Source organism: Bos mutus, chromosome 26 (genome assembly GCF_027580195.1).
Source record: "Bos mutus isolate GX-2022 chromosome 26, NWIPB_WYAK_1.1, whole genome shotgun sequence".
Lineage (NCBI taxonomy): Eukaryota > Metazoa > Chordata > Mammalia > Artiodactyla > Bovidae > Bos > Bos mutus.
The window spans coordinates 40,860,582-40,882,722 of NC_091642.1; the positions used below are offsets into that span (position 1 = coordinate 40,860,582).

Below are 22,141 nucleotides of genomic sequence, written 5' to 3' on the forward strand. Positions count from 1 at the left end.
AACTCTGTACTGAGTCCTAGACTCAGTGTCTGGCATCAGTTAGAGACTGAAAAAAGCACGACTTTAGAATCCCTAGTGCCTCTCTTCTGGTCCTCAGTCAGGCTTTCAGAAAGCTGCTTTAAATGCTAAAGGGTATGAATGCAATAGTATAAATTCCACTTTGATAATGAAGGCATAATGGCTGATCAGTTTAGTTTATCTTTAAAGCAAAACAAGAAAGAATGAGCTCTCAAATGCTATCACTTAAGACTACTGTCTATGAGTTCTAGTACACTATTTTCAAAAAGCTTTATTCACTTTAACCTTGTTTTAAAGACAGTAGTCTACAGTGAATAATTTTAACAACTAGAAATTCAGTTTATCCTAGTCATCCTCAATCTTGTCTCTGCACCCGCCTCCCAATCCCCCAGCTTGTAACAGTAAAACTCCAGGAATAGTTTGATGTGGTTCATTTTCCATTCTGCTGTTCTTTTCAAGCTTGATGTGGATCAGGCTTATTTCATGGCTTGTCTACTAGATGACCATGTGACTATTGCTTGGACTGTGATTTTGAGAAAGCCACAGATTACAGCCATCTGAAATATTTTCCCAAATAACCTCCCGACAAGATTTTTCTAGGCCAGCACTCCTATGCTTACATTCAATCCTTTGAAAAGACAGGATGGGGAGTGGGTATTATTTGCATGAAGCCACTATATATATTTGAAATAAGAAAGACAAAGGCCTCCTTTAATTCTTCCCTGAAGTGTACAGTTAGCAGAGAAGAGTTTGCTAGAGCTTCTTAGATGAAAAGCATGGACTTGGCTCTGACTGAAAGGAAGAGATTCTGAGAGTTCAGATGTGGACATTTGCTTGAGAAAGAGCAGCACAGTTGGAATAATTCCTAGCTGGGATGCCATGATAAGAGAACACCTCAGCAAAAGCAACAAGGTGAAGGAGGCCGGTGTACCTCTCACTGCTATTTAAGTAGACTAGTATTTCCCCAAAGCCTCTTATGGGCTTGGAAGCAACTCCTATCTGAAAAGTAGGTATATTGCAGTTAGGGATATGACTTCATCAAATCTATGATTTTGCTGTATACTCGTTTAGCAGCATCGAGGCCCCAGATGAAATCAAAGTGGTTCCAATCCGGCAATAGTTTGAAGTAACGGAGATTCCTGATTTGGGGGAGTATCCTGGCCACATCTCGGGGTGTGATAAGAATATCATTTCCACCTGCCCAAATAGCAGTAGGTACTTTCATGGCAGTCAGGTCATATAGTGGAGGATGACTCTACGGAAGACAGAGAAAGGACATTTCATGAGAGGAAGCTCCTCAGAGCAACAACTGATTTCAAATAAGTAGAGAGACTACTAGATGAGTATTTACAATGACCATAGGAAGACAGCATGCAATGGTCCCTATATTCAAGGAGTGTGAAGGAACAAGGCAAAATGGCTAAATAAATATTTGCATATAAACTGTGGAAAATTCTGAAAGAGATGGGAATACCAGACCACCTGATCTGCCTCTTGAGAAATTTGTATGCAGGTCAGGAAGCAACAGTTAGAACTGGACATGGAACAACAGACTGGTTCCAAATAGGAAAAAGAGTATGTCAAGGCTGTTTATTTAACTTATATGCAGTGTACATCATGAGAAATGCTGGACTGGAAGAAACACAAACTGGAATCAAGATTGCTGGGAGAAATATCAATAACCTCAGATATGCAGATGACACCACCCTTATGGCAGAAAGTGAAGAGGAACTCAAAAGCCTCTTGATGAAGGTGAAAGTGGAGAGTGAAAAAGTTGGCTTAAAGCTCAACATTCAGAAAATGAAGATCATGGCATCCGGTCCCATCACTTCATGGGGAATAGATGGGGAAACAGTGGAAACAGTGTCAGACTTTATTTTTCTGGGCTCCAAAATCACTACAGATGGTGACTGTAGCCATGAAATTAAAAGAGGCTTACTCCTTGGAAGGAAAGTTATGACCAATCTAGATAGCATATTCAAAAGCAGAGACATTACTTAGCTAACAGAGGTTCGTCTAGTCAAGGCTATGGTTTTTCCTGTGGTCATGTATGGATGTGAGAGTTGGACTGTGAAGAAGGCTGAGCACCGAAGAATTGATGCTTTTGAACTGTGGTGTTGGAGAAGACTCTTGAGAGTCCCTTGGACTGCAAGGAGATCCAACCAGTCCATTCTGAAGGACATCAGCCCTGGGATTTCTTTGGAAGGAATGATCCTGAAGCTGAAACTCCAGTACTTTGGCCACCTCATGCGAAGAGTTGACTCATTGGAAAAGACTCTGATGCTGGGAGGGATTGGGGACAGGAGGAGAAGGGGACAACAGAGGATGAGATGGCTGGATGGCATCACTGACTCGATGGACGTGAGTCTGAGTGAACTCTGGGAGTTGGTGATGGACAGGGAGGCCTGGCGTGCTGCGATTCATGGGGTTGCAAAGAGTCAGACACGACTGAGCAACTGATCTGATCTGATCTGATACAAAGGAGGGTATGTTAAATGCTACAAAACATTCCCCAAATATGATGGAAATGAAGACAAAGAAGAAATTATTTTCCACTGAGGTTTCATGTAAAGAGCAGTCATTTGAAGGGCTTCCCTGGTGCTTCAGATGGTAAAACGTCTGCCTGAAATGCAGGAGATCGGGATTTGATCCACGGGTCAGGAAGATCCCCTGGAGAAGAGCCTGGCTACGCACTCCAGTATTCTTGCCTGGAGAATCCCATGGACAGGGGAGACTAGTGGGCTACCATCCAAGGGGTTGCAAAGAGTTGGACACATCCGAGCAACTAACACTGTCATTTTCATTGAGGAAAGGTTGTATTTTAAAGATAAGGATGAAGGTGGGCAGGCAGATAGAGCATGTGTGCTATGGTCAGGAATGGCAAGCTGCCCAGTGTACCCCAAAAAGAAAGTATGTAAGGGAATACAGTAAGATATAAGACTGGAGACAGTCAAGGTCTAAATGCCAGGTTAAGGCAGTTGGGCATCCTTCAGAAGTTTTAGAGACAAGGCAGGGTCATTTCTCATAGCTCTGCCTAGTTTGTGGGATGACTTGAAGAAATTTGTTGGGAAGGGGTCCCGAAAAAATACAGGCAGGCAGTTTGGATTATCCTCAGAGCAGGATAACTGAAGCTGTTGTTCAGTCGCTAAATCATGTCTGATTCTGTGATGACATGGACTATATCCCATCAGGCTCCTCTGTCCATGAGATTTCCCAGGCGAGATTACTGGAGTGGGTTGCCATTTCCTTCTCCGGGGATCTTCCTGACCCAGGGATCGAATCCACATCTCGGGCACTGGCAGTCCTATTCTTTGCCACTGAACCACCAGCGAAGCCCTCAGTTGAAGCTGTAGAGATGGCTAAACTATTCAAACACAAAGGGGAGAGATATGGGAAGAATTGTGGAGAATTCTGATAATTGAGAGCAGTGAGGGTTAGAGAGTAGCTAGTGAGAGGATAAAGAGAGCAATCAAAAAGGGAGGGAAAAAAACAGAGTGTTACATTATGGAAATCCAAGTCTGGGTGGTAAGTTGCAAGGAGTCTATGGTAACTAACACTACAAGTGAGAACAGGCAATTATGTTTGGCAATTAAAAGCCACAAATGATCCCATGAACTGAGGCCTGCCAGGCTCCTCCATCCACGGGGTTTTCCAGGCAAGAATACTGGAATGAGTTGCCATTTCCTTCTCCAGGGGATCTTCCCCATCCAGGGATTGAACCCAGATGTTTCACATTGCAGGGAGACTCTTTATAGTCTGAGCCACCAGGGAAGGTACCTTAAATAGAACAGCTATAATAAAAGGATGAAGACTCAAACTACCTTTTCCAGTGTTCAGGAGTGAGTGGAGAAGTAGAGATACTTAACATATTTAGATATTAAAAAATGTTGATAAAAACAAAATGATGGAAGCATGGATTGATAGAATTGAAGGCTTGAGGGAAGGGTTTCTGTTTGTTTTTTTGTATGAAACAGGAGCTCATTTAAGATAGTAAGAGAAGCCAGTAAGAATAGATGAGAAGAGAGGGGATTGAGGACACAAGACAGGATAACTTGGATAAGAGGACCATCATATTCTGAGAGTGAAAGGAAAGACAGAATCAAAAAGACAGAGAGATTTTAAGGTGGATTAGAGGGAAGTTAAGAAATTTCATTCATAGAACAAATGATTATCAAGGGACTATTGAGTGCCAGCTACTCTACCAGCTGGCACAATACTGAACAAAACAGAAGAAAATTCCTACCCTCATAAGGCTTATATAAGTTAATCTTTTTATTCTCAAGAAAACATAAAATGGACACAGAGGTTGTGTTGGGAACTTATGAAGAGGACACACTGTTGAGAACGGAATAAAAATTGACTTCCAGTCCAGGTTCGATGCACGATACTGGATGCTTGGGGCTGGTGCACTGGGACGACCCAGAGGGATGGTATGGGGAGGGAGGAGGGAGGAGGGTTCAGGATGGGGAACACATGTATACCTGTGGTGGATTCATTTCGATATTTGGCAAAACTAATACAATATTGTAAAGTTTAAAAATAAAATAAAATAAAAACTGACTTCCAATGATACAAAATTGCAAGCAAATAAAATAGAATTGGCCTGGAGTAGGGTAGGCCCAGCTAGCTTAACTGTAAATTCTGAGAACATTTACACTCTCAATTTTCACATCATATACTTCAATATTAAATCTTTTGGGTCAGTTTTGCCTCAATAAAGCTGAAAAAAGAGAACTTGATAATAATGGTTTTATGTGTATGTGATTTTTTGGTCTTATTTTCTTGTAAATATAAACAATATATAAATATAATATGTTCATGAAAAACAATGAAAGAGAACAAAAGTGTGTGAAATCCAAAATAAGAGCCTCCTTTTACTCCTTTATGTGCATCCACTTCACCTTTTCTTTCTTCCTTTTCTTGAGAGTTAACACTTTAACATGTGCTGTTTATTTTTTGGCCTTTTTCTAAGCATTTGCAAATATATGCATCTGTGAATTTATATTGTCTGAGAAACAGGAGAAAACTTTTGTGGGTAATGAAAATGTTCAATATTTTGCTTGTGATATGGTTACATGACTGGATATATTCGTTGAAACACTGAGTTGAGCATATAAAATCAGTGACTTATACTGTATGTAAATCACATCTTAATCATGCTAATAAAAAATAATATAATTATATACCACACTCATTGTCTTAGAAGCTAGCAGATTCATTTCCCTAACAATTCAATCTGTTACTGAGAAATTGAGGGCTTCCCTGGTGGCTCAGCAGTAAAGGATCCGCTTGACAATACAGGAGACATGGGTTCGATCCCTGGGTGGAAAAGATCCCGAGAGAAGGAAGTGGCAACCCACTCCAATATTCTTGCCTGGGAAATTCCATGGGCAGAGGAGCCTGGCAGGCTAATGTCCATGGCATTACAAAACAGTTGGACATGACCTGTTGACTAAACAACAACTGAGAAATTGACTGGTCTGATCGACTCATTTGAGGTCCAGAAACAATTTAATTGACCTATGTTTGTACCCATAGCTTTAAGTATGCCAGTTTGGGAAAATAAAGGAAAAATTTAATTTAACATTTTTAGTTCATACTGAGAAACCCAGCTTCTGACTTAGAAAAAAAAATGGAAGCTTGGCAACAGCGTTGATTAAAAGTATTGGATGGCTAAATGAATACATAAATTTTGGTATGGAAAGTTAGAGGGAAAAAGATGCCTTAAGACTCCACTCCTCACAAGTGGATAATTCTCTTAACTTCTATGTGCAATTTTATTTTTTTCTGTTGGTATCAAGAAGTATGTATTCAGTTACTATATAAATTTTATCATACAATTTTAATTATTATGCAGCCATTACAATTATATTAAAAATGTCTCTTGCAACATTAGTTATGTTTTGCTATGACTATAAGTAAAAAAACAAGATTGAAAGTTGTGGAAAAGTAGTGATGTTGTGATTGGAAGAAATGTAACAAAATATTGATCCATCTAGTTATCTCTGGGTGGAGGGATTATAAACAACTTAATTTCCTTAGTATATACTTTTTTTAGTTTTAGATTTTTTGAAATAAATAAATATTTAAAATGCACTTTGAAAAATCTCTGTATACCAATGTGAATGTGACCAAGTGCCAGCTAGGATCCTTTTACTGTCAAATAATTTATCATGATAATTTTTCAAAGCCAGCCTTCTAGGGTTGCTCTGAGTAACTCACCTGATTGTAGTGACGCCTGTTTTCAGCTTCACTTCCCCAGTCATAAGCTCTGAATTCATCAGAATGGTAAAGCTGGAATGAAATGTTTTATAGAAAAGTAGTGTTCAGAATAAGAATTACGATTGTTAATAGCAAATCTTAGAAAAGTATACTGTATGCTGGGAAGAAAATAAGGCTTCTGCATCACCGGAGGATATAAATAAATTTGTCAGTGTGCAAAACAAGATCAAGAGAAAGGGAGGCCATGAATTCCTTGGTTTGAAGGAAAAGCTAGTGAGAACCCAAGACTCACTGAGGGAAATCAAACGGCAGGTATTTCTCTCTGGGGAAGGCTCAGTTCTTCTGAGGTTCTCCAAGTTTATGTTAGTTTCAGCTCAGAGCCTACTTTACAAGCTTGTATTGAAAATGGGATTCATTTATGTGACCGACTTGATCTGCACATACCTTGTTCTTTCTCTTAAAATCCGGGGAAATGCAACTATAAAGATGCAGAAAAAGGTTAAATGGAAGCTAGCTGCCAAGCTTCTTAGAACACACATGCTAACTCTGTCCTTTCAAATATAAAGAAAATAAGGGGAATGGTTTTCCGTGACAAAGACACTACCTGTTTTAAATGCAGGATGTTCTGTATTGATGATCCAGTGGGAGCATGGGACATATACACATCCATTCGGCTCTGAAGACAAAACAAAACAAAACATATTAAAGCAATGACCACCCAATGAAAAAACTGTGCCTTTAAGAAGCAGAGAATAATTATGCTAAGAATGAATAAACAAATATTGCAGTAGAATGGCAGGGCAGAATCCATTCCATTCCATTCCATTTATATGTTTCAAGTGGTGCATTTTATTTGAGGCTAACGTGATCCAACAAGACAGGGCACAAAGAATAAGTTTAAAGCCTCTTTCCTAGGATTTTATTTTATTTTTTAATGCATTGTATTATAAAATCAAGCTGACTATAGTAAGTGGTGGCTAATTCCAAACATGTGAAACTGCTACCTATTGTTGGACAACTATTAGCTTAAATTTGACCAGAGATGAAAGGATGAAGCTGCCTATTCTCTTCTCCAGTCTTCACACTGAATATCTAATCTTCTAGGCAGAGAAAATCTCTGCCTTTAAAATGAATTAAGAACACTGCATTAATTTATGTAATATGATAGATGCATCAAAATGAAACAAAGGGAACTTCCTTGGTGGCTAAGTGGTAAAGAACCCACCTGCCAATGCAGAAGACACAGGTTTGATCCCAGATCTGGGAAGATTCCACATATTGTGGAGCAACTAAGCCCATGGGCCACAACTATTGAGCCTGTGCTCTAGAGCCCAGGAACCACACTGCTAAAGCCAGCATGCCTGGAACCCGTTCTCCAGAACAAGAGAAGCCACTGCAATGCGAAGCCCACGCACCTCAACTAGAGAGTAACCCCCACTCCCTGCAACCAGAGAAAGCCTGCACAGCAACAAAGACCCAGCACAGCCAAAAATAAATGAATAAAAAACAAAAAGAAGAACCAAAGGAAAGCTGGAATTTCTAAAAGCATCAAACGGCCCTCGAATCATTATACATACCATATTCATGTTTTTCTTGTTGGATCCTGCCCATAAAGACATAAATTCTCTACATATCACCCATAATATTTTATTGTTGCAGATTTTGATAGAAGGTGACTTCCCTATACTTTCTTCTAAAAAGAAACCTTTGGTACCAAACAACTTCTGTAAAAAATAAAAATAATTATTCTTTCAAGAATCATTTTCAGACTTCTTGACATTCCCTTCACCCCGGAATGAGAATTCTTAGGAATCTATTTATATTCATTTATTTTTTTCCTGTTTTGCTCAAGGAGACCAAGTTATTTTGGAAAAGTAACTATTTATAAATCAATCTTTACCTAGGGAATATCATCAAACGTAATTTACAAGGAGATGGTAGCAATGATCTTCAGCCCCAGATTAGCTAATTTATCCATTATGAAAGCTCCCCTGACATCAGTCCAATCAGGGATTACCTATATTTCTCATTAACTGGCAAAAGAAGTAGAACAGTTTCTCCTTTAAGGTCAAACATTGCCTTGATTAGGAAAGAAAAGCAGGGTTTTACCCATGTACACATCACCTTTCTGATAGTGTACCAGAGTGCATGACTTTCATGCTAAAAAGTAGAGGAAAGTATACTGAAGGGAGGGTGCCATTGGATAGAAGAAAATGATGTCATGGGCGACAGCTTGATTAAAACTTCTAGAGTTTATAAAAGCAAGCTTGGGTGGGGATCTCCGATGGAATGACTGGAGCTTCTAGGGGCAACAGATATTATGGAGGGGTAGGAGTAGAGAATGGGACTTAAATTGGCAGAAAGTTTAATAGGGAATTAGAAACTGAGATAAATTAGGGGAAATACCTACCTCAGACCTGACCTATGTAGGCAAAGCAATACATATGCAAAACAGGTATACTTAGTGATACATGTGTCTATCTCTGGATTTACTTTAACTAGTTTGCCTGCTTGGAGAAGGCAATGGCAACCCACTCCAGTACTCTTGCCTGGAAAATCCCATGGATGGAGGAGCCTGGCAGGCTGCAGTCCATGGGGTCGCTAAGAGTGGGGCATGACTGAGCAACTTCACTTTCATTTTTCACTTTCATGCATTGGAGAGGGAAATGGCAACCCACTCCAGTGTTCTTGCCTGGAGAATCCCAGGGACGGGGGAGCCTGGTGGGCTGCTGTCTATGGGGTCGCACAGCGTCGGACACAACTGACGTGATTTAGCAGCAGCAGTTTGCCTGCTTAACTCTGCCCCAATGTAGAAAACATCCCAAATTAATGGATGCCAACACATTTTGAAATAGAACTATCAATCACACAAAAGGGAAGTTACATTGTGGTTTAGTCACTAAGTCGTGTCTGACTCTTGCGACCCCATGGACTGTAGCCCACCAGACTCCTCTGTCCATGGCATTTTCCAGGCAAGAATACTGGAGTGGATTGCCATTTCCTTCTCCAGGGGATTTTCCCAACCCAGGAATCTAACCTAGGTCTCCTGCATTGCAGGCAGATTCTTTACCAACTGAGCTATGAGGGAAGCATTGTACTCAGTCATTCAGTTGTGTCCCATTCTTTGCAAATCCATAGATTGTAGCTCTCTAGGCTCCCCTGTCCATGGAATTTTCCCAGCAAGAATACTGGAGTGAACTGCCATTTCCTCCTTCAGGGGATCTTCCTGACCCAGGGATTGAACCCATATCTCTGCATCTCCTGCATTGGCAGGTGGATTCTTTATCACTGAGCCACCTGGGAATCCCTAAGTTTATTGTTGCTGTTGTTCATTTGCCCAGTCGTGTCTGACTCTTTGAGACCCCATGGACTGCAGTACACTAGGCCTCCCTGTCCCTCACCATCTCCCGAAGTTTGCTCAAATTCATGTCCATTGCATCGGTTCATGTCCATTCAGCCATTTCATTCTCTGACACCCTCTTCTCCTTCTTCTCTCAATCTTTCCCAGTATCAGGGACTTCTCCAGTGAGTTGACTGTTCACATCAGATGACCAGAATACTGGAACTTCAGCTTTAGCATCAGTACTTCCAACAAATATTCAGGGTTGACTTCCCTTAAGATTGACTGGTTTGATCTCCTTGGTGTCCAAGGGACTTTCAGGAGTCTTCTCCAGCACCACAGTTCAAAGGTATCAATTCTTTGGCTCTCTGACAGTTCAGCTGTCACAACTGCACATGACCATTGGGAAGACCATAGCTTGACTATACGGATCTTTGTTGGAAGAGTGATGTCTCTGTTTTTCAACACATGTGTAGGTTTGTCACAACTTTCCTGCCAAGAAGCAATCACTTTCTGATTTCAGGGCTGCAGTCACCATCTGTAGTGATTTTAGAGCCCAAGAAGGGGAAATCTGTCACTACTTCCACCTTCCCCCCTTCTGTTTGCCATGAAGTGATGGGACTGGATGCCATGATCTTAGGTTTTTTAATATTAGTTTCAAGCCATCTTTTTCACTCTCCCTCTTCACTCTCATCAAGAGGCTCTTTAGTTCCTCTTCACTTTCTGCTATTAGAGTGGCAGTATTTGAATATCTGAGGTTGTTGATGTTTTTCCTGTATATCTTGATTCTAGCCCGGCATTTCTTATGATCTGCTCAGTGTATAGGTTAAACAGAGTGACAACAGACAGCCTTGTCATACTGCTTTCTCAATCTTGAATCAATCAGCTGTTCTATACAGGGTTCCAACTTTTGCTTCTCAACCCACAGACAGCTTTCTCAGAAGACAGGTAAGATGGTTTGGTATTCCCATCTCGTTAAGAGCTTTCCACAGTTTGTTATGACCACAGAGTCAAAGGCTTTAGCATAGTTGATGAAACAGACATAGACCTTTTTTCTGGAATTCCCTTGCTTTCTCTATGATCCAGCAAATGCTGGCAATTTGATTTCTGGTTTCTTTTCTTTTCTAAACCCAGCTTGGACATTTGAAAGTTCTTGGCTCACATAATGCTGAAGCCTAGCATGCAATATTTTAAGCATGACTTTACTAGCATGGGAAATAAGTACAATTTTCCAATGGTTAGCACATTCTTTAGTACTACTCTTCTTGGGGATCGAAATGAGGACTGACCTTTTCCAGTCCTGTGGCCACTGCTGGGTCATCCAGATTTGCTGACATATTGAATGCAACACCTTGATGGCATTATCCTTTAAGGTTTTGATTAGTTCTATTGGAATTCCATTGCATCCATTAGCTTTATTAACATCAGTGATTCCTAAAGCCCACTTAACTTCGCACTCCAGAATGTCTGGCTCTGGGTGAATGACCACATCATTGTACTAACCCAGTTCATTAAGATCTTTGTTGTACAGTTCTTCCATGTTTTATTTCTATCTCTTCTTAATTTCTTCAATGTCTGCTAGGTCTCTACTGCTTCTCTCCTTTACTGTACCCATCTTTGGGTGAAATGTTCCCTTGATATCTCCAATTTCCTGAAGAGATCTCTAGTCTTTCCCCACAAAATATGATCCACTGGAGGAGGGAATGTCAAATCACTCCAGTATACTTGCAGTGAGAACCTCATGAACTGTATAAAAGAACAAAAAGATACGATACTGAAAACAGTATTGCATAGGAACCTGGAGTGTTAGAGCAATGAATTAAGGAAAATTGGACGTGGTCAAGCAGGAGATGGTAAGAATAAACATAAACATCTTAAGAATCAGTGAACTAAAATGAACGGGAATGGGTGAATTTAATTCAAATGACCATGACGTCTACTATTATGGGCAAGAATCCCACAGAAGAAATGGAGTAGTCCTCATAATCAACAAGAGTCCAAAATGCAGTACTTGGGTGCAACCACAAAAGTGACAGAATGATCTCGGTTCGTTTCCAAGGCAAACCATTCAACATCACAGTAATTCAAATCTATGCCTCTATCACCTGAAGACGGTAGAGAAGCGGAAGTTGATCAGCTGAAGCTGAAGACCTAGCAGACCTCCTAGAACTAAGTTTATTAAACAATACCAAAAACCTACTATCAAATCAATCATGAGGTCTCATGAAAGTTCTTCCTTGTGTTAACTCATAAATCCTTTTTTTTTCCCCATTCCTACCTCTCCACCACAAACCAGGATCTCATCTTAAAAATGAATTATTGATATCCTGACTTGTCTCTTTGATCTCATTTTGGCCACAACTTATTTTATCCTTCAATTCACATTTAAGGGGCAATCTTGATAAAATACTAGTCAGTGAGCTTTTTAGAGAAACAAAAAGCAAACAGAGAAAAACTTTTAATGGATAAAATCTTAAATTCACAATTGACCATCAAACCAGTTTTCCAACCAATGGAAAATAACCAATAAATAGTTGAATGAATAATTCAGCTGTAAAACCTTTAGGCTTTGGCATTTTCGCTTTAGTAAATTGAAGCAAGCTCCCATATGGAAAGGGGTATATTATTCCAACTTATCTAACATCAAAGTCAAGGACATCAGTGATCAAATCGAAAAATGTCTTCCGTTTGAGCACTGTGAATTCGTTGACATGCCCAGTGGAACAAGAACAGAACAAGGAAACTGCCATAGCAGTCAGCTCAGCTAGAAATTCTGAGTTATACTCAGGTCTGTTAATAACTGAGTATAGTGAGTTATATATGAGAGCTGTAGATGCTGTGACGTAGACACACACACACACACACACACACACACACAGCACCTGCCCCCAGAGTCTGGGATCTACAGATTTCAAAATGTCCTACTTTCGTTTCATAGATTTTCAAATAATAAGGGTCTATCATCCAAAAGGAGATCCTCATATACACTGTGGCAAAAGGAAGAACTTACCTTGATTGCAGAACTTGGAAGTTGGAAAAATCTGGTAAAAATGCCCGTGGGATATTTGAAAGAGACCACAGGACCCAAGGCAAAATTCATTTTGATTCTTTGTGCCAGTTCAGGCATGGTGGCAAAGGCTACAAACCCTAAGAAAACATGAGATAAGACAACCGCATTAAATTTAGGAGTAGTGATGTAATGTTTCTACTAACAAAAGTGAAGCTCTCCTTTTTCATTTTATTCTTCTACTGCAGCAATTGAGGGGGATGAATTGGGCAACTCTTCTGAGTTATTCTGCAAAGTTAATCCATTTTCAACCCTGTCTACTCTCAAATCTCCATTTCTTTCTTATTCTAGACATTTAACTTGGTTGGGGAAAGTTAGGGATAAATTGCTGAAGCAACTCCTGCCAAGTACACTGAGCATGCCCTCAACCCCCACCAAGCAGGGGCTAAGCACTGGCAGTATTCTCACTCTACTCCAACTTGGGCATGACAGAGTCACGGAACCTCTAGAAATAAATGATCAGTTTGTAGGAGGTAAATCAATCAGCTCTTTATGCATCACCATATAGCTATTCTGGAGGAGGAAATGGCAACCCACTCCAGTATTCTTGCTGGGAAGATCTCATGGACAGAGGAGCCTGGCAGGCTGTAGTTTGTGGGGTTACAAAGAGTTGGACGTGACTGAGCACACACACACAGCTATTCCACGGTTTTTCTTTCTCAGAGTGGAACGAGATTGCATTGCTCCCAGTGCTTCATTGCATACTTACCAAACCTCCAGAATCTTCTCTGCTTCCAAAAGGTCCACCATGGTCCCAGGAAGGACCAAGTGTCTGCATTTATAAAGCAATAGCACTGCATTTGTATCTAGCAATATGAGGGTGAAGGTGGTGGGGCTCAGGCCCACACAGGAAAGTCTATGTGGAGGTTCTCTTTGTTTTGATTCCCTGTTGTGCTTTCCTGGGCCCCCCTCCATTGTGTGTGTGTGTGTTTATGCGCACGCAAAACCATAGCAGAAGTTTGTTTTTTTTTTTCTGAATTTCTTGTTGAAATATTGAAACTGTCTTAACCAGAAAAGGAGCTGGCTGGGCACTGATGCAAAAACTGAAACAGGCATAATAGCTCTCCCCAGAAGATGTCTAGAAACGTGCAGAGGTAATTTTTTGATGGTCATACTGGCTGAAGAGTCCTACTCTACGCTGTATTTAATGGGCTGGGCCTGACTTGTTAAAAGTCCTGTGAAGAATCGTTCCTTCCCACATAACAGAAATTTCTCTGCTCAGGATGCAAATCATGCTCACTGAAAAATGTCATGCTTGAAATGCAATGCAGAGCCCTGATAATCAAAGTGACTATTTTCCCTGCCAATCAGGTAATGAGAGCATATCTGAGTCTTACCTACTTTTCTAGTCACACTCAAATCATCTTTCTCCATACAATCTCTCCACAGCACCCGAGAACCCCATCAGTGAAGTCAAGATTACCTGGTGTGAATTTTGGGTGCCATCTCTAATGTGTTAAGAGACCTTGAAGGAGCCAATTAATTTCTTTGAACTTCTGTTTTTTCTATGAGATGGGAATAATAGTGGTAGGCTTGTTCTAAAGCTTAGAGAGGGATATTGTAGTAAAGGTCCTGAATGAAAAGCCCTAAACATAGAAAATGCTTCTGTTAGCAATTATGGTATGATTATTTTCCTGTTAGTGGCAGGTTTTTTTTTTGTTGTTGGGGGATAGGGTCCTCTTACTAGTTCTTTGATACTCCTTTAGTATATTCTCTCTAATGCTCATATGCTGCAAGCTAAGTTGCTTCAGTTGTGTCTGATTCTTTGCAACCCTATGGACAGTAGCTGGCCAGGATCCTCCGTCCATGGGTCTCCGGGCAGGACTATTGGAGTGGGTTGTAATGCCCTTCTCCAGGGGATCTTCCCGATCCAGGGATCAAACCCAGGTCTCTCATGTCTCCTGCACTGGCAGGTGGGTTCTTTACCTCTAGCGCCCCCTGGGAAACAATGCTCACAGCCTCACAGCTCTCCTAAATTTGTAAGCTGCCTATCAGTATAAATAGGCTTCCCTGGTGGCTCAGCTGGTGAAGAATCCTGCAATGCGGAAGACCTGGGTGTGATCCCTGGGTCGGGAAGATCCCCAGAAGAAGGGAAAAAGGCTACCCACTCCAGTATTCTGGCCTGGAGAACTGTATAGCCCATGTATAGACATGTATACTCCATTGTATAGTCCACGGAGTCACAAAGAGTCACACATGACTGAGCAACTTTCATTTTTACTCTATCAGTATAAAGCACTGGTAAATACATGTTTGTTCTTGATGATAATAGTGGTAATGTAGGATTATTTATTATCTCTCACACAGTTTCACCCAAACTAAGAGTACATTTTCCTTTAACCCAGTCTCTTAAAATTAGAAATTTTAGTGGAAGATTGATAACAAATTCATATTTTTAGTAGTATAGGGTTTTTAAATTTTTATTTGGAGCTAGATTATTGATTTCTTTTTTGAAAAAATTTGGGAAACCATTAAGAAGTATACATTCAAAGTACATTTCTTGGACTTTTAAAAAACTTTCTATACAGTGCTTACAGTTAACTGTATGCTAAGTCACTTCAGTCGTGTCCAACTCTTTGTGACCCTATGGACTGTAGCCCTCCAGGCTCTTCTGTTCATGGGATTTTCCAGGCAAGAATACTGGAGTGGGTTGCCATTTTCTCCTCCAGGGGCTCTTCCTGAGCTAGGGATCAAACCCGTGTCTTTTATGTCTCCTGCATTGGCAGGCGGGTTCTTTACCCCTTGTGCCACCCATGAATCATACACTGAATGTATATGCCCAATTTACTTATTATAGTAAGTTTTTGCATTCTGATTCACAAAGAAAACATTACTATATCTTTTAACATTTGTTCAAATATGAATATAATCCCTCTTTTTTATTTTTTAATAGTCCATGTGGGTTGTGAGGAAGGTATGATTGATGTATATTTAACATTCTTCAAGGATATTTTATGCAATTTGGCTTTACTTTTTCAGCCTGGAGGAGATCTGGAGACTCAGTCTTCAGAAATATTTCTTTGGAATTCCTGGCAAATTACATCACCATTACAACTGTGCTGCAGTGACTGGAAATGGATGAAAGATTCTTCCTACAAACTCACAGTCTCTGGAATTCAGGTTTACAGCCACTAGAATTACATTCCCACCGCAGGACATATAATTAAGGACACTGTAAATGTAGAACAGTGACTGTTCCTGATTCCAAGGTGAACCCTTGCATGGCTCTGACCCTTGTAAAAATGTTGACCCTTGTAAACATACCTATTGTAGTACCAAGCGAATATCCAACGAAATACAACTTCTGCTGACCAGTTTTATTTACAATGAAGTCTATTATTCCAGGGAGATCATATTTGGCCATTTCATGAAAGCTAAAGAATAAAACAGAACCTTATAAATATTTGCAGCTAAGTTCAAAACAGAGCACTTGCTCATTTATTTTTTATACACAGAATTTTGTGCTGTCCACTTACTTGGTTTGTGTTTCATTATTTATCCAGTTACATGTAGGCTATTGTGGTTTTTGTTTGCTACACTTATATGTGTTACTTTCTAATAGCAGGAATGATTTCAAGGCTTGTGTATACTACATTTTCTGAAATTCAGTCTTGACATTCTTCCTCTTCACTCCCTTCTCTTGCATTTCTTTTGCTGCCCTTTACCTAATCTGGTTTGCACACCTCTCTCTCAGTCTCTCCCAGGGAACTTCAAGATGCTTAGGGCCATTTAACACCCAGATTTCAAAATGGAAGTAATTGTAAATCATGATTGTATCATGTACTAGCTGAGTAGTTTTCCGTAAGTTACTTAAATGCTCTGAGCTTAAGTGTCATCATCTGTAAAATAAGCATGGCAGTGCTATATGGCAGGGGAGCTTTGGGGGCTGGATAGTATTAAAGGAATGACTCTAGCAGCAATTAGACATTCAATCGGACATTGCTATTATTATTTCTGTCCATATATGGTTATATTCAATATATAGCAAAATCCTGTAGTACTGGTTCAGCCAACATTAATACAAATGTTGAGAGAACAAAAAATGCCTACATAATATATGGTTGAGTTAGGTACTTCACAAACTAAGGACCTGCTTATTAAAAGAACATGAGAGGAAATATAGATTGATACTTTCCAGTATAAGAGAATCATTGTGATGCCTTACAGTAAACAAGCTGCAAGTTCCCAACCAAGGACCAGCTACATGAAGTATTTCGTGATGCTTGCCCCTGGGCAAAAGCTTTCACCCTAACAATCTGGCCTATTCTTCCTTTCCTTCCAACTTGTCAGTAGGTACAGAAATAAGGTATGGAATATTTCATTAATATGGTTCTGTTCTAGCAGCAGGCTTCAAACAACCAGGGAGTTTAAGCCTGAGAAAGGATACTGCAGGCATCAGCCTATTCTCTGATGACAGCAGAAAACACTTTCATTAAAGCAAGCAGTCAGCGTGTCAAAAGATTCTTTCCTATTGCCTAATAACAAGGTTGTAAAGATCTCATATTAGAGTTTTCCTGAAAATGGTATTCTATACATTCTCAACCACAGTTCCTGTAGGTATAATATAGTACTGATATACATCATCTTTACAAAACTAATTGACAGTCCAAGAGAAAAAAAATTGTAATAGCATCACTAGGATAAAAATATAAGCTTCGTGAAGGTGGAGGCTGGTTTACTCTTGAATGCTCAGGGACTAGAACAGTACATAGAATATGCACTCAGTAAATATTGGCTGCATGAGTGCATACTTTGTTCCAGAAATTTTCTAAGCTGTCGTTCGAGACATACTTTGTATTGGATAGGAACGTATGTTAAAATGACCTTGTTGAAATGATAATTCACTTGTCTAAGAATCAGTGTAAATCAGAGCTTCCTGCTGTTTCTTTCCTTTGAGCTGTTAGTAGAGACTGCAAGGAGCTGTGTGACTCCAAGTATCATACATTATTATTAATACCGTCCACACTATTATATTTAAAGGACTTGTCTCAAATTGTGTTCATGGTCTTTCTTAGATATAGTTTACCTAAAGGCCCAGAATTTCTCTTCGTTCACTGACAGTGTTTTGTGTCTTCTTGACCAAGTGTTCCCCCGACTGTTCCCCATCCATACATCATAACCAGCATCAGCTAGAAGGAATCCAAGGCTGCCGTTGGCAAAATTCTCAAGCCAGGAGGTATTGTCTGAAAACAGGGCATGCTGTAGATATACAACTGGTCGGGCACCTAGAGGGAGGCAAGAAGGCAGAGAGAGAAATTTATAACAACTAAAGCATCTCAGAAACATAAGAATCACACGCGCGCGCACACACACACACACACACCCCACTGGAAAAAACCAAAACCAAAAAGAGACACATAATAAATATATTTTAATTCCCAATCTTGTCCAAATTCTATCCTCCTTCTTTTTTTTTTTTTTTTTTTTAAAAGAGAGGGAGAGAGAAAGTGAACATCAGGCTTCAAGGCCCAGGAGGTGCATATGTGCTAATCTCCTTCCAACCCATCTGGGAGGAAACACAGCTAAATGGGAAATGTCTATTTCCAAATGTCTCCGGTAATACTGAGCAGGAGCACCCACCGGGTTAGACACTTTGCTGCTGCTGCTGCTAAGTCACGTCAGTCGTGTCTGACTCTGTGCGACACCATAGACGGCAGCCCACCAGGCTTCCCCGTCCCTGGGATTCTCCAGGCAAGAACACTGGAGTGGGTTGCCATTTCCTTTTCCAAAGCATGAAAGTGAAAAGTGAAAGTGAAGTCGCTCAGTCGTGTTCAACTCTTAGCGACCCCATGGACTGCAGCCTACCAGGCTCTCCATCCATGGGATTTTCCAGGCAAGAGTACTGGAGTGGGGTGCCATTGCCTTCTCCTCTATCCTCCCTTCTTAAGCAAAGTCTTTCCTATAAATGTTTGTCCTTTTATACTTCATAGTGGCTCCCCCCAACTCTTCATCATGCTTGGTGTTGCAAGATTTAGCAAAAACAAAAATAAAGATAAACAAAAAGACCCAAGATGCCCTGTTAAATTTACATTTCATATTAATAATGAACAAGCTTTTTAATATCAGAGAAGGCAATGGCACCCCACTCCAGTACTCTTGCCTGGAAAATCCCATAGATGGAGGAGCCTGGTAGGCTGCAGTCCATGGGGTCGCTAAGAGTTGGACACGACTGAGCGACTTCCCTTTCACTTTTCACTTTCATGCATTGGAGAAGGAAATGGCAACCCACTCCAGTGTTCTTGCCTAGAGAATCCCAGGGACGGGGGAGCCTGGTGGGCTGCCACCTATGGGGTCGCACAGAGTCCGACATGACTGAAGGGACTTAGCAGCAGCAGCTTTTTAATATAGGAGAAGGCAATGGCAACCCACTCCAGTACTCTTGCCTGGAAAATCCCATGGACGGAGGAGCCTGGTAGGCTGCAGTCCATGTGGTCACTAGGAGTTGGACACGACTGAGCGACTTCACTTTCACTTTTCACTTTTCACTTTCATGCATTGGAGGAGGAAATGGCAACCCACTCCAGTGTTCTTGCCTGGAGAATCCCAGGGACGGGGGAGCCTGGTAGGCTACCATCTATGGGGTCCCATAGAGTCGGACACGACTGAAGTGACTTAGCAGCAGCAGCAGCAGCAGCTTTTTAATATAAGTATATCATAAAATGAGGCATATGAAAAACTCATTTGCTCTTTATCTGAAATTCAACTTTAACTGGGCATCTCATATTTTATATAGTAATCCTACCCATGTCACACTCCCATTTTTTCATTTTGAAACTCTTGAATTCTTAAGCAACATGATTTTAGCTGCCTCTGAATGTGGATGGGAGATGAGATAATGCAGAGCAATCACAGTAAATGATTTGGTAAATAAAGACCACTGAGCCTTTGCAGATACTTTGCTTACTCTTCTCTCTCCCTTCTCGGAAGATATGTGGTTACATTTCCCTCATAGTTCAAAAGGATACATAGCAGTACTGTTTGCAATAGCCAGGACATGGAAGGAACCTAAATGTTCGTCAATAGAGGAATGGATAAAGAAGATGTGGTACATGTATGTAACGGAATACATCTCAGCCATGAAAAGGAATGAAATTGGGTCATTTGTAGAGATGTGGATGGACCTACAGAGTGGCATACAGAGTGAAGTAAGTCAGAAAAATAAAACAAATATCTTATATTAGCACATATATATGGAATCTAGAAAAGTGGTATAGATGATCTTATTTACAAAGCAGAAATAGAGACACAGATGTAGAGAACAAATACATGGATATCTAGGGAGAAAGGGGGTTGTGTGGGAGAAATTGGGAGATTGGGATTGACGCATATACACAATCTCTTTCCAAAAATCAGGAAATCCACTTTATGGGAATACAGCAATTTCTCACGTGAAATATAAGCAATGAGTTGACATAAGGTAGGCTCCACCTCCACATTGACTCCCTAAGAAGCAAGTCTGGCAGCAGTCAACTAGATCAGTCTTGCCATTTGTAATTTTCAGTTCTTCCCTGCCTTCAGAGAATTGGAATACAATGAGACTTCCTGTTAACTGTATAAAAACGAATCCAAAATTCAAACCAATTTTGATAAATCAGTCACTGTCTTAATGAACAGCCAGTAACTTCTCCTGTACTAAATTTTAGTCATGTGCAATTCTCCTTCTCAAGATAGACATGTCTTGTACCTGTGATCTTGGTGTCTTTTCGCCCATGGGGAATCCGATTGACGCTGAGTATGTACCCGTCTTGAGTGGTTACTTCATACTCCTCACTGGGGTAGCCATTATAGGTGATGATTTCACTCTGCTCAGTAAAAATAGAAGCATTAGCTACACATTTTCTCTAAAGGTTATCAAAAGGAGCCAGAACAGAGCAGCTAGTGTGTGCTTATTAGGGTAAATTATTTGAAATCTGCAGCCCCAGGTAACAGTGAGATTAATTTACTACATAAAGTCATAATTAAAAAAATAGGTAGACTATTAGAAAGTGTCTGCTAGTGGTGAATGCTTTGGGGGATTTGGAGATAATATCTACCTTTGACCCGTTCTTCTGACAAAACTATATTCTCAAGTCAGTTGTCTCTTTTAAAGTACATATAGACATATTTTAATTGAAAAGTAGTTAATTTACAAATTTGTGTTAGTTTCTGGTGTATAGCAAACCAATTCAGTTTTATACATATATACACAATATATATGTATTATATATATTCTTTTTCATATTCTTTTCCATTACGGTTTATTATAGGATATTGAATATAGTTCCCTGTGCTAGGCAGGAGACGATAGGACCTTGTTGTTTATCCATTCTATACATAATAGTTTGCACTTGCTAATCCCAAACCCTCCCCGTCCCCCTTCCTTTGTAACCACAAATCTGTTCTCTGTGAGTCTGCTCCCGTTTCGTTAGTTAGTTCAGTCACTCAGTTGTGTCCGACTCTTGATAAGTTCATTTGTATCATATTTCAGATTTCATATGTCAGTGACTTCATATGCTATTTGTCTTTCTCTTTCTGACTTACATGGTATGATAATCTCTAGGCCCATCAATATAACTGCAAATGGCATTATTCTTTTTACAGCTGAGTAAAGTTCCATTGTGTATACACAGAATGTAGGTATTACATCTTTCTGAAGTTTTTATTTTATACTGGGGTATAGTTGATTAACAATGTCGTTTTAGTTTTAGGGGTACAGCAAAGTGACTCACACACACACACACACATATATAAAACAATTGATGTTTCTATATACAAATGTCAACTGTGAGACTGCACTTGGTTCAAAGGAATAAAACCACGGTCCAGTAGAGGGCAGTCACATATATCGTCCAGAGGGCTTAAAATCTGTGTTTGCTCAGTTGCCAGTCATGTCTAACTCTTTGAGACCCCATGGACTGTAGCTCTCCTGGCTCCTCTGCCCATGGAATTCTCCAGGCAAGAATACTGGAGTGGGCAGTCATTCCCTTCTCCAGGGATCTTCCCTACCCAGGGATCAAACTCAGGTCTCCTACACTGCAGGCATTCTTTACTGTCTGAGCCACCAGAAAATCTCTAAAAATCACTTATGTTTAGTCTATATCAGAGATTTTCTGCTATAACAGGAACTTCAATAATCTTACAACCTATTAATTTGCTTTACTTGATGTTCTTTGGAATTCTCCATCACTTACAGTACTCATCCACACTTCAGGATTTGCTTCTTTTTCCAAATTGAAGAATCCAGCAGCATTTAGAGTTCCACAAATCAAATAGGCTGTTGTTAGAAACAGCCACATGGTGGGAATGCCTGATAGAAAACATTTAATAACCACAAGTTGTTATATGTCAAAAGTGATTAATGAAATGAAATAGTCCCCCGTGAAAACTTGAATAACATCCTGAGAAAGCTGAGACAGTGTAGAAGGGAGTAAATACAGTGAGCCAACTCTGAACACGATTAATCTATTTTTTCACATAGAAACTGCCTTGACATAGTCCAGTTCCAGATGGTGAAA

The 22,141-nt window shown here is 40.2% G+C and overlaps 1 protein-coding gene across 1 annotated transcript; it reads right to left on the reverse strand.

Annotated features, from left to right (window-relative positions):
• Nucleotides 1-1,039: 1,039 nt before the first annotated feature.
• On the reverse strand, nucleotides 1,040-21,922 carry LIPN (lipase family member N). Its single transcript, XM_005897718.2, has 9 exons — nucleotides 21,818-21,922; nucleotides 20,332-20,449; nucleotides 17,674-17,872; nucleotides 15,912-16,021; nucleotides 12,591-12,727; nucleotides 7,818-7,964; nucleotides 6,845-6,916; nucleotides 6,241-6,312; nucleotides 1,040-1,273 (listed from the first exon to the last, which is right to left on the reverse strand). The coding sequence occupies exons 1-9, from the start codon at nucleotides 21,920-21,922 to the stop codon at nucleotides 1,040-1,042; spliced, it is 1,194 nt and encodes a 397-aa protein (XP_005897780.2).
• Between the last annotated feature and the right edge of the window lie 219 nt (nucleotides 21,923-22,141).

Coding starts and splice junctions, on each gene's coding strand:
- LIPN (XM_005897718.2), bottom strand. CDS start 21,922: ATGTGGCTGTTTCTAACAACAGCCTATTTGATTTGTGGAACTCTAAAT. Junction 16,022..17,673: donor GAGAAATTCTGGGCCTTTAG/GTAAACTATATC, acceptor TTTATTCTTTAG/CTTTCATGAAATGGCCAAAT. Junction 1,274..6,240: donor ACAGGCGTCACTACAATCAG/GTGAGTTACTCA, acceptor TGTCTTCCGTAG/AGTCATCCTCCACTATATGA.